This window comes from Notolabrus celidotus, chromosome 8 (assembly GCF_009762535.1).
Source record: "Notolabrus celidotus isolate fNotCel1 chromosome 8, fNotCel1.pri, whole genome shotgun sequence".
In the NCBI taxonomy this organism is placed as follows: Eukaryota; Metazoa; Chordata; class Actinopteri; order Labriformes; family Labridae; genus Notolabrus; species Notolabrus celidotus.
The window spans coordinates 30,444,236-30,457,569 of NC_048279.1; the positions used below are offsets into that span (position 1 = coordinate 30,444,236).

At 38.5% G+C, this 13,334-nt stretch overlaps 1 protein-coding gene across 4 annotated transcripts in view; it reads right to left on the minus strand.

Moving 5' to 3' along the window:
* fstl5 (follistatin-like 5) overlaps positions 1 to 13,334 on the minus strand; it is a 222,882-nt gene that overhangs the window by 11,678 nt on the left and 197,870 nt on the right. For all 4 annotated transcript variants that reach the window (XM_034689156.1, XM_034689155.1, XM_034689157.1 and 1 more), the window contains exons 13-15: positions 12,840 to 12,989; positions 7,957 to 8,064; positions 4,618 to 4,742 (exon numbers count right to left, since the gene is read on the minus strand). In XM_034689156.1, the coding sequence (XP_034545047.1) occupies positions 4,618 to 4,742; positions 7,957 to 8,064; positions 12,840 to 12,989 (383 nt within the window). The remainder of the gene's footprint in view (positions 1 to 4,617; positions 4,743 to 7,956; positions 8,065 to 12,839; positions 12,990 to 13,334) is intronic.

Sequence of the window (13,334 nt, forward strand, 5' to 3'; positions counted from 1 at the left end):
ACTATGATACTTGCATGGGATAGCTGTATTCAGTTTGTCTGTATACTTTATCCGTCCCAAACAAATTATCTATAAATAAATAGAGTCAAACTATTATTCTAGTTCATTTTTGGAGATTTACAATTAATCTGATGGAACACATTTATAATCGTATTAATGAATAAGGATTTAATCTGTTTAAATATGTGTATTTATTAATTTTATTTGGGTTTACAAAGTTAGAAAAGCAAGACTTTTATTTTTTAAAGTTGTAAACTGAACATTTTGGGAGTTTTGGATTGTTGACTGTAAAAAACAAATTTTTTTAAGTTTTATGTTTTAACTCTTGAACTTTTGACTTGTTATTTTAACTTTTCTCTCACAGTATATGAACTAAAAAAACAAGTCAAGTCAAAATTATATAACACACATTTAAAAAAGCAAAAGCTGACCAAAGTGCTGAACAATGCATAAAAGACAATTTAAAAATCAAAGACCAAACAACACAGAGTAACAACAAGTTAGCGATTATTTTCAATCTGTAACATATCCATCACACTGTCTGTCTTGATATATATTGATTAAAGGTTAATAATTTAAATTACTTTTCGAGTCTAACTTCCACACACCGTGTTGTTTTGGTTTCTCAAAAGTAATTATATTCTGCTCTGTCTCATTAGAACAACATTAATTGATTTTTTGTTCATTAATCCTGGAGGAAATGACTAAATTGATCAATTCTAGTATAATAATTAGCTGCGGCTTACAAATAACAAAACATAGAACATACTGTAACTGAGGATCTTATCCACATTTGCCCTTGCCTTGAGTCGGCTCTGTTTGTAGCTCATTCCTAGAACTGCAGCTGAACCGTGAGGGAGGATTTTCACATGGAGGATTTTATGAACAATGCACTTCAAGTCAACAACCATACCCCTTTGAGTTACTGCGACAAGCCCGACATATATGCTGATGTGAAAGTAATTGTTCAGGTATTGTGTTCTGCATGTTAGCCACGTGAAAATAGAATAAGAGCACCTGGCAGCAGCAGTGATGTACACTGAGCGCTTCTTAAATGCATCAAAGTGATGAGCAACTAGTGGGTAAAGACTGCAATTTTCAAACACAACAGTGCAAAAATAGTGGCCACACTTTCCTGCAATCTTCCCTGCAGGTCCCAAAGGATCTAATTACAGCTGTGCCAGCATCCCTCAGCCAACACACATACACACATACTAACACACAGACTCACACACTGGCCTGCCTTCTCCCCTCTCCAGGAAACCGTTAACATCCTGAAATCCTCCAGACCTCCCGCATGTTTCTGGCCTCTCGCTGACATTAGTCAAGCGTTTGGGACCAGCTTGGCTCAGTCCATGTTAAGCCCGAGTGTGACACCGCTCAGGACTTATCCAACCACAGCAGTGTTTCTGCACACCCTGGATCCAGCTTGTTTTCTGTTATCATGAAATCAAATGATAAAGAGGTGAGATGCCAACAATCTCCCCCTGGCTGTTGTCTTTCCAGCTTTGTTCAGAATTAGTGTTTAATTTTTTATATTGGTGAAATAACATTAATAAGAAGTCAGGTGTTCTTCTTTCTTTAATGGTTAGTGTTATTCTAGAGGAAGCGTCCTGTTTCTCACAAAGAGTCTGGGGACTGAGTGTGCTGAGGAGGCAGATGTTGAGATTAACTCTCTGTCTTTCTTTGCGATTTGTCTCTGATATTATCAAAAAGAAAATGCCAGCTGCCATAAAAAATAAGAGCTGATTCAGTTCTTTAAAGTTCATGTGGACTGTGTGTGTATGTTTTAGAATCTTTAGGAATATACAAAACCTTCAAAGTATATCAAATGAGGCAGAGCAGTTATAATGCTGAATCCACGACTCAGTCCAAATGACGGTCATCAGCATTTCCCATTCAGGATAATTACAGTCTTTACCCTTGTTTCAGTCACACAGCTTGTAAAGGTAATGTGCTCATACACCAAGAAACCTCCTTAAAGGGGAAATGCAGTATTCTTTGAAGCCTGGGCCCTATTTTTACATACGGTGTTAGAATAACCTCGATCATAAGACAACCCCCTCCTTTCAAGACTAGAAGAGGATTTGAAGCTCAGATCTTTTTTATAAAGGAAACTTTAAATTGCAGTAATGAATCAAACACATGGTTTGTTTGTTTGATGTCTCTGCTGCATTGATAATCATTTTCTGAAGAAGGCATCTTAACTCTGCCTCAGTTGTTGGTTAACTTGTTCTGTTTTTGTGCAGCTTAAAACTCCATCTCACTCCATCTTTCAGCTCCATGGTCACCATGAGTCACTGCTGGTATGTCATGAAGGGTACACTAGCTGTACTGATAATTGGCACCATCTGTTTTAATGAATGTTGACACTTAATTTCCAAACCCTCACTTTTCTTACAAGTTTTTCAAGGGAAAACACTTATCTTGTGTTCGACTTGATACGGTATGTTGAGGTATGAATGGATGTATGCAGGCAGCCTTGAGATGGGCTGTGATGACAACCTAACTTGAAACAGATCAACTTTATGCTGAGTTCGATTCTGTTTGGTTATCATAGTTTTAAAAACACAAATCTCATATATATATACAATTACAAAACTAGGAGTAAGGCTAATTTGACAGGTCAGCACAATGTGTCTGTTTGCCAAGTGGCCTGCCTGAGCTTCACCTCTTTGTCTGTGTCTAGATTGTTCAAAAGTTATACTGTTCCACTAGATCCTTGTCTGGTCTGTGTCTGGTCCGTCTCCGATCCATCACAGCACCAGATCTGATAGGTTCCTATATTCTAGTCAATGAGTTAATTCCCACCAGATCCACTCTGTTGCGTTCTGGCTGCACCTCTGATCCAGCATGCCTGAACACAACAGATCAGCTACGAAAGACTTAGGCTGTTTCTGAAACCGCCTACTATACTAGCAGTACGTACTGATTTGTCCAGAATTCAGTATGTAGTAAGTAGTATGTGAACAAGAGCAAAATCTGCAGTAAGCCAAAACTCCCCGGATGTCTACTGATTCGGGAAAATATCTCAGCATGCATCGGACCAGTCTGCCTCGCGTACTATTTCCCATAATGCACAGCGCTCGTTCTGCTTTTTCTTTTTCCTTATTTTTTGACGGGGGGGAATCCGTTTTTGGGTGCTGTGAAAGTTATCAAATTACATATAAACTACTTCCTAACTTTTTAAATCATAAATGGATGCTAAATAAGCATTTTATTTATCGGCTTCACCGTTGTTTACTTCCGCTTTCCGAAACCGGAAATCCAGCGACGTCTGGCTCAGCATGCTGCATGACAGATCAGCAGAACAGTCATACTACATACTAAATTCAAACCCAGTATGTAGTAGGCAATACCTACTGCCTACTACATTAGTAAGTAGTATGTAGCAAGCCGTTTCGGAAACAGCCATATATTTCTACCGGATGCTGGAGCACGGGGCATCAATATGTGCAGAGCAGATGGAGCGAGACAGGAAGTCAGGCACCAAAACAAAATGAAAACATCCAGTACATTTTCAAAATCAAACACTCTGTGTTATCACCAGATCATATTTCACTTAACTACATCAAACCATTATGATGAGCAGAGCCAGGCCTGGAGTCATCAGGTCAGTGGTTTTCAGAGGACAACAAAGACAACATGGATAAGGAGGAGGAGGACATTTATTAATGCAGTAATTACCGCTGGAAAACCTCGGTCACGTGACACATGTCACAGAGCCTTTGCCATCGCTGCCCCCACTCTCTGGAACTCTCTCCCTCCACACATCCGCAACTCTGACTCTCTCCTCTCATTTAAGAACCAACTCAAGACCTACCTGTTCCAAAAGGCATACCACACATGACCTCTCCCCCCGCCCCACCTCTGTCCCTGTTTTGTTTTATTTACATGTTTTATTTTTTTAGTTTTCATCTTATGTAAAGCGTCTTTGAGTACTAAGAAAAGCGCTATATAAATTCTATGAATTATTATTATTATTATGACTCCAGCTGTCCGGTTTCCCGCTCCGTGCTGTGTTCCGAAAACGCAACCGGTAGGTGTTGATGGACGAGAGCGCACAGAGCCGGACAGCAGCGGATCGGAGACAGACCAGATCAGGTGGAAGTTTCATGTAATATGTCTATTGCCAGCATTTGGCTTCATGACGCCTCTTCAGTGAACAGTAGAGGACGTTACTGAGACTATACCCATGTCTTTACAGTCTGTGCAGATAGAGAAGGATACTTGTGTTTCTCACAGTATGCACTAAGGAAAGGTTTCTATTTAAGTCATTGTCTGTATTCCACATCCCTATTGGCTAAATGAGAAAACTAATCTGTCAGTAATTAAAAAACTTATCATGAGTTGTTAATTATCTCTTGTAAAGTCTGCAGTGAAGAGTTAATTCCTCAGCCAATAAAAGCAGGGTTTATTTTTAGACTCATTCCAGGTGGTTGTCTCTGCCTTTCTTCAAAGACCTCGGTTTACAGCATTTACAGACAGGCAAACACAGCAGATCATTAATGTAGTATCGAGTCCAGGAGGGAAAAAGTGAATAAAATGCCAATGGGGCTGAACTTAATTTGCAGATCAATTTGCATTAGGAGTCTTCTTGGATCACACTGGACGTACCTGATGTGGTTAATGATGAGGCTGGAGGCGGGTATGAAGAAGTCGTCCACTCTGTCGAAGCGTCTGCCAATGGGCTGTGTGTGCACGGTGTGGTGGGAGACTCTTCCACTGGCCTGATTGATCACCTGGTGAACACCAGTGGAGAGGGAGGTGGGTGTTAAACATGAGGCTGATAAATACACTCAGTGCTGCTGGTCTCTGAGTATTCATGTATGTAACTCCTTCTTATTTGTAGCTTACACCCAAAAGAGAATAATCTTCATGATTGTGTTGCTTTGCTTTTCATTTTGACTTATATTGTTGCAAAAGCAGAAGGCACTCAAATAAAATCACTGAAAAACAATGCTATCATTTGTAACTTTGCTCTGGGTGCATTGATTTGAGATACAACCCTCCAGCCTTTTTCCCTTATTGCTGAGATGTTGAAACTTCACAGTGGGAGGTGATGTGTGCTGCTGTCACTGGTGTCTAAATAAGATGTGCGGATACATGGGAGCGAGCAGACATGTGTTTGTGTGTAGGCAGGGTTTCCTTTGATTGTGCCACAATGCACAAAGCAAATTGCCACACAACAAACTCTGCTTTATGAGTTTCAGTGCAGGCGATGACAGGCAGGATATTCAAGCGAGGAAAATCACCTGGAGCTGAATGTAGATGATTCTCGGAGGAAACAAGGAGACAGCAGATACTTTTTGGAGATAACAACCATTTTATTGCATGTTTTGGTTCTATTCCTAGCTTTGCTTTCAAATGTGTTTCAGTGTAGCATACATTGTAGTAAATAAGTGTTTGTTTGGTGTTGGTTGTGCACTGCATGGTGTCTTATCAAAAAGTGTCCAAATGAGTTACTAAAACTTTGTAATGTTCTGTGACAAGAGGTGGACCAATACATTTTCCATCACAATATTAGGTCCTCTTTATTTACCTGTATTTATTATTCATTTAGGATCCACATCAGTTATTCTTCAGTCACAACTATTCTTCCTGGGATTCTATTTTAAATGTATCTTCTTCTCTGTCACTTTTATTTCAAAGTTTTCAATGTCATGGCCTTAAAAATACTTTGTCATATCAATTTGTCTTTCATATATTGGGCTGTACACTTTGCCTTTTTTCTGACAATGAATAAATATTTGAGATAGCTGAGAAAGGAAAAAGTTCAATGATTACAACCCAAGCAATAAAATAAAGATAAAAAATGAATCAACATTTTCTTGTAAAATTCTCCTGACTGAAAAGGTTCAGAGTCAGCCACTTATGTTAATATTCAATGAAGGTTTGAGCCAAAATAATAGAAAATGTGTCAAAATATCCACCATGCAGTAACTGAGTTTTAATGGCCTGTCATTAGGCAAGTTTAACAAACAACAACTGCTAACCCACGAGAGGCTGCTGTGATTAATGCCACATTGATGCCATACATGTTGAATTCTCATTTAGTGAGTTGTAATGCCTCTCTGACGGTGATTAAAAGTGTATTTACAATATGTGCAGCAGTGAAAAACATCTGCATAAGATAATCTGTTGTAAGTGGAGTAAACTTAGTAAGGATGTATTTGATCAGTGAGGATTGACTTTGTTCAACACATTATTTATGATACATGAGTTGAAATTACAGACAACGAAAACAATTAAGCTTATTGTGTATTTTGTTATGAAAATTACAAGAATTATAATAATAATCACAATGATAATAACTGATATCAATACTAATAATACAACTACTACTGCTGCTTCTACTACTACTTCTAATCATAACAACAATAACAACAACAATAATTATGATATTAATGATGATTATAATACTACAACTGCTACCACTAGTAATACTACAACTAATAATAATAGTTAAAACATCAATGATTATGAAAAATAAGATAAATAATATTTATGTTTTGTAACAGTAATATTATTGTTATTTGTTATTATTATAATAATTATAATTATGATGATGGATATTATTATTAGTAGTAGTGGTAGTATTGCTATTATTGCCATTACTATTACTATTATTATTATTATTATTATTATTAATAATAATAATAATAATAATAATAATAATAATAATAATAATACTAATAATAATAATAATAATAATAATAATAATAATAATAATAATAATAACAATAACAATAACAATAACAATAACAATAACAAGAATGATGATGATGATGATAATAATAATATGATCATTATTATTTGTATTATTTGTAGTAGTAGTACCAATAACAATAAGTCAATATTCTGATAACCAATCAGTGTGTTTGTCTATTACAATTGTAAAGTGTAATTTCTGCTACACACTAGAACAGACAAACAGAGGCTGTTATTTTCAGGTTCAATAATATTTTAAATGGAAGTGGCCATAGCAACCAAGCACCACTGTGCTCTGGATGAATGCACACTGAAGCTTTCTTGAATTTGCCTTTCATACACAGTCACCAAACTTACACTCACACCTGAGAGCAGTTAATCCCTTCTTCTCTGACATATTCTCTCTGTGTGTCTCACCTTAAAAAAATAGACTCTTCACTCATGTCAATAGGAAACTAACACAAGTGTCTCTGAGACTCACACAGCACTTAACAATGTTGAAAAAACATACATCTACTCAGGTGTTGTTTTGTGTTGTGCAGGGTATTATTCACATCGCATGAAGTGACTAAACATTTGCAGCTTTAATGAAAGCTTTCAAAAATGATTACATTTTGAGATTTGAACTTTTAGTTAAGCAGAACTAGACATTTAAAGACATTTGAGTGGAGTGAGGTATCATGTAATGCGCATTGTCCAGAAATCTCTCACATTCTGACACAGTTTATATCTTGAGCAGAAATTAAAAGATCTGTGTGACTTTAATTTTGTTACATCTATCAAATAAGACTGCAAAAATCTAACAACCACTTAATCTTACCCTCCCTGTCAAAGTAGAATGGTAAGAAACATAAAAGTAGAAAGGGAAGCTGGAGAGCAGATGTTTGGTTTGTCTGCTCAAGGCCACTGTAGAAGCATGTCTGTTCAAATGACAAACACCCTTCCTTTATATAAAGTATTAAGAGCTCTCTCTAAGGTAGCTGCAGCACAGTAGTTCTATTTCTCTCCTTTTAACACATGGGACAATAATTGTTTTTTATGTCTGCCTATAGATACTGCTGTAAAAACACTTATCTTTTAACCAGCCTCAAGTACTTTTGCTACACAAACACATGCACCCCTCTGGAAATCCCAACGCCTCACAGAAAGTCTCATTTCCTGCTTCTCTACCATTTCAAAGCAAATCAAACTCTGCAGAGGAATAAATAACATTAGAGGGTAATAAACAATGAACTGTGGATTTACCTGGAGAGTGGGGAAGTTTTTCTCCATGTCTCCCCAACTGAGCAGCCACACCTGGTCATGCGATTTATCATAGTGAAGCTTCACAGGATAAGGGTCCGTGTTGACCGTCTGGAGGGGGAAACACACAAACCAAACTTAGTTTCTGAAGACCGCTGGGCCACAGAATAACAATTCAAGGCACTCAACTTTGCTTTTGAAGAGATCCCTTTTTGATGTGCAGAGGTAATGCTTTTGGAAAGTTTTCCTGCAGACTAATGCGTCCTCCGTTGACAGGAGCAAGTGTTCCCTTAACGAGGCCGATTGGAGGTGTGCTTTTTTTTCATGTGCAAGGTGTATTTGGTGTCGAGCTGCATTTCAAATCAAGTGGTGACAGATACAATTGCTTTACCACACTGAGGTAATTGCTCTCAGTTTTTATCCATTCTTTGAAACACCACAGCATTATTCCTAGTGAGAACAATAGATGAGGCGCGTGTGACAGAAAAGCGCTCCTCATGCATTATGTCCACCTGAGAGGACACAGACAGGCAGCTCAAAGGGAATAGAGAAAGCACCGGGGAGAGGAATGCGTGCAGCAGCTACACCTTTAACATCAGCAAGAAAAAGCAATCATCTTTCTCCAGGAAATTATTGCAACTGCGTCTTACCACAATCCTTTCTGACTGCAGCTTCCTCTCAGCTTATTTGCTGTGCTTTGGAGCCCTAATAGCGTTGTTTACTTTGGCAAAATATATATTGTTTCACTGAGAGCACAAACAGCTCCTGAGAGGTTTTACTGCAAATAAGATGGGAATATCTGTTGAATCCTAACTAATCTCTGAGCATGTAGTCATCTGAGGAAACAGGTGTTCATGTTGTTCTTTTTCTCTTGACTAACAACTTCCTTCTCGCTGAGGAAGATTATGAAGATCCTCATTCAATATGCGCACATAAATCCAGCGCTGACTGTGGATCTGCCGGAGATCAAGCAAGGAAACATTACAGCAGCTTCAAACATTTATTGGTGTTTACTTTGTGATTAATTGGTTTTAACAAGCAAAATACAATCTGCTCATTAAAAAGTCTTCAGCGAGTATTTAATTGGGTTACAAATTTCAAACTGCAGCTCCCTTATTATTCTAACTTCACGGACGTCAATCATATTAATGATTCAATAAGAATATGGAGAGCAGGGAACCTAAAAACCAGAGCTCGTGTCTCTTTTACTATTCAAGAAGAGAGACAGGTTCAGGTGGTTAATTAACAACTGCTAATATAATGCAATGAAGCTAAACCTCCAGGCGGCTGAATAATGAGCTTGTGACAGTCTCTGGGACACCAACCTGCTTACTGGCAGGTCCCTGAGAGGCTCACGAGCTGTAAACAGCCATCGCTGTGTCAAAAACATCTGCAGGGATCTTGGATTAACCTGACACACCCAGAAACCCACTGACACCGGTGATTTAACTCGACGCAGCTCACTAGAAATGTGCTGAGCGCTGTCACGTAGGAAATGTGCTGCTTCCTGAGCCTGCCTCGCAAAAATAAAGATCCCTCTGGAAAATAAATGGTCCTGCGAAGGCAGAGAGTGTTTGAGGGATTGCCTGTTTCACTATCTGTGAGGGAAACGGCAGGGGTTGGTTGTGATGTTACAATATCTGTGAAAGGTTGCCAGGTTACAGCTTCCATGAAGAGGTGGGTCCCGGGGTTATTCGGTCAACACATCAATGTGGCGGTTAAGTGTAGGTCTTGACTGCTGCAGTATGTATGAAACAGGCTGGGTCAGGGGTGAGCAGATGAGCTGAAGGTGAGAAAACTCATCTGAAAGCTGAATGAGCAGCGTTTTTGAGACGGCGTGAGTGAAGAGAGCCGAGGAGAAACACCGCAGAGGCTTCAGACGAGTGAGACAGACACTGATTAAGGTTTAATTCTCAACATTTGCGAGAGAATAAAAGTGTAGAAATTAATTGAGATGTACACCCAGCTTTCAGTGGCCAAGGAGAAAGAGTTTTGAGTGACAGCCTGATTAATTTTCACATCCTGTAGCTTCAAACTGAAAATGAGATGAGCATCACAAGTCAGGAAATGTTGATTAAATGTGTCTGACACATTAGAATAATAGGAGGACGCTGTGTCCACTTCTTCCTCTGACATCTTATTTTTCTCAAGCTACGTGATCAAACACTGAAGTCCTGAGTAAGAGCTGCTGGATGTTGATAAACTTCTATTATTGACGTTACGTTCATTAAGTTTTCTCTGGGATGTTTTGCTGACAGGAATGTGACACGATGAGCAGTCAATCTGTCTTCAAGAGACATGTCACCTCTTTGTCAGTCTTGTTTGATGGCTTAACTCACTCCTCATCAATGAGAGCTGTTAATTCTACTTGTTAAACAGGTGAAGCACAGGGACTTTGATTGGACTTTGTTAACAGAAACATGGTAATATTTAAAAAGTACGGGGTTATGCTCCTAGGTGATGTGTGTGTATACCTTACTCATTGCAACAAGCAGTTTATCAAATCTCTACATCCCCTGGGTGTGGCTCCATCACCTGACCTTAGTCAGAAGATAGCTTTTTGAGAATGGAGCCTTACCACCATATGAAAAGACTTTGTACACCAATAGGCTGATAAGCACCATGATGAGTGCGTTCAATCATGAAATTATCTCAAATGTGAACAATGTCCAAAACATCACTACAATATTTAGATACAACCAGAGAATATATAGGTAAAACACTCAGGGGGAAAACACACACTGGCATTATAACACTGTATACAATAGATTTTAAAACCTCAGCATCAAAAGATACATTCAAATACTTTATATTTTCACTCTCCTGACATTGACCTCTAAAGGTCTTCATCAAGATTATAAAGCAAAAAGTTTCCTCTAATTTTTATGAATACAAATGTTCTACATTTTCTTTTAATTCAATTAAAACGAATTACATTTATAACTTGCTTGATTTAATAAGACAGGAGGAAAGTGAAAAAAATATCTAAATTGAATTAACACTACAGGTGTACTTTCTCTGCACTGATTTATTCTCCTGATCCATATTACACGGATTAGTTTAATATATTATATATATTGAATGTATCTTTTGATGTTGTTTTGAAATATGATTTGTATTAATTTATACTTAAATAATGTTTATAGTAGTATTATTCCTGAGTACTTCTATATTCTGTGGTTGAATCTGAATGTTGTAATGATGTTTTTATGAACATTTTCCACTATGAGGTGTATTAAATGTTTACCTGCCATCATGGGGTTCATCGGCCTATTGGTGTGCACAATCTTATACAGTGCTGTGATCCCCATCTTCAAAAAGCTATCGCCAGATGAAGACCAGCAGGTTGAAATGTAGTGATTTAGTACATATTAAAACATCTTCAAAGATAAAGAAGATTAATCCCCCTTCTGACATCGGGAAGACTCTGTGACCTCTGAAAGCTGTTGTTCAGTGTGCAGCAGGTTTTTATATGAAGCCTTTATATTTAGTTGTAGTATCATTGATGATGAACAGGCTAAGGATGGTCTGATTTTCTGCCGTCACATCTTCCCTTTAGACTGATTTTTAAGGACTTTAGATACATACATTCAAAGAACACTGACTTACAATATAAATGACAGATATTCTATGAATGTAATATTATGTCTTCATTACTTAAAAGCTTGGTAAAATTTTGGAATATGACTAAGGTCAGTCCAGACTGGTTGGCCAAATCTATTTTCCAAATTGTTTTTAGATTGATTTTTTAAATCTCATGAAATATGATCGTAGCCAGTGGGACCCACGCCACGGCTGGAGGTGGTTCAAAATGTGATGCTAATCAGATTTGTACAGATGTGCCTCAGTCTGGACACTCTGGCTGCTCTCGTAATAAGACCTGCAACTAAGACAATGACAGAACGCCATTTCTAATGTCTTTGGGTTCAAGAGAAATCTCAACTGTGTTTATAGTTATGAATGTCTATTTTTTATATCCCAGCAGTCAATGCAGATAAGATTGGAGACGCCTCTGGACAGAAATCTGATCTGATTACTTGCAATGAGTGCAGACGATCTGTTTTAAGGATCTGATTGAGAAACAAATCTGATTGAGTTGGAGTCTGAACAAAGCTGACAGGCTGGCTGTGAGTGTGTGAAAGAGTCTCTGATAAGCTGCAGACAGCAGGTATTATGATATAATTTGAATTTGCATCATTGTTTACATTACTGGCCTCATTCCGAGCCAACCACCTCTCAAACATGTCTTGCACATGGCCTCCTGCCTTCATCTGGACCTCCCAGATGTGGAGAGAGGATACTTTGGCCAGTGTCTGCACACTACAGCACACACACTCGTGTGTAAAAATCCAACTAAATTATTACTGAAGTCGAATATTTTAGGTCGCTTTGCGCCAGATGTTTCCAGAAAACTCTGTTGAAAGTTCACATGCAGTTTTGGGTGAAAGTGGGGAGCTTCAGTGCTCTGAAATAATTGAGTTTCTGGATGAAGGACGATGTGTTGTATGAAACAGAATCCCGAGTCGGAGGGGACAATTTGATGAAAAAATGTGTCCTTCATTCAGTAGAATCGATCACAGAAAATACCCATGTGGCGAAATGATTTATCGAAGGGTTTTGTGAAAACTTTTGTGTTCAATCAATGTGGGAACATTTGGGCTTTTTGGGTTCAACAGTTTGACAACATAAGACAAAGAGCAGGAGGAAAGCTCTCTCCCTCCTTTTGTAACCTGAAGATGGGTGGAAGATTTTTGGACCTGTGAGAAAAAACCCTGTTAGATCATTTATCTGTCCCTTGTTCTGTGTAACATGTGAACACCTATCACATGTCACAGTGTTGATGTGCTGCTGACAAACTACAAATGAACCTGGTGAATGAACATTACCTGGACAGCCTTCTGTGACTGGATGTCAACTATGAGCACTCTGTCCAAGGTTGGCTGTGTCACATAAATAAACTTGTCCTTGACGTTGACGGCCGATGACCACACACACCTCTGAACCTCCTCGCCTGGTGAGGTGGGGCAAACCTCCTCCTGGAACACAAAGAGAGAAAAACAAACACACACTCACCGTTAACTAATTGTTTTTCATATCACAGGGAAAAATGTCTCATTAAAAAACAATTATCTCCACTCAGTCGCTAGTCTGTGTTGTTCACTACTTGCGGTCTTATCACCTATGCTGATGTGAGTCGTTATCTTGGCAACTCTGTGAGATAAATAAGCTTTGCAAGGTCCTGAAAAATCTCTGTAATCGCTCCTATTTGTCCCCACATAATCCACACAACAAAGCACTGCAGACGATGTGTGGCTGCTCCACTTCCATTCTGGCTTCCCTCCCTCTTTGGCCAACAGACACTTCCACTAGCCTTCTGTCTC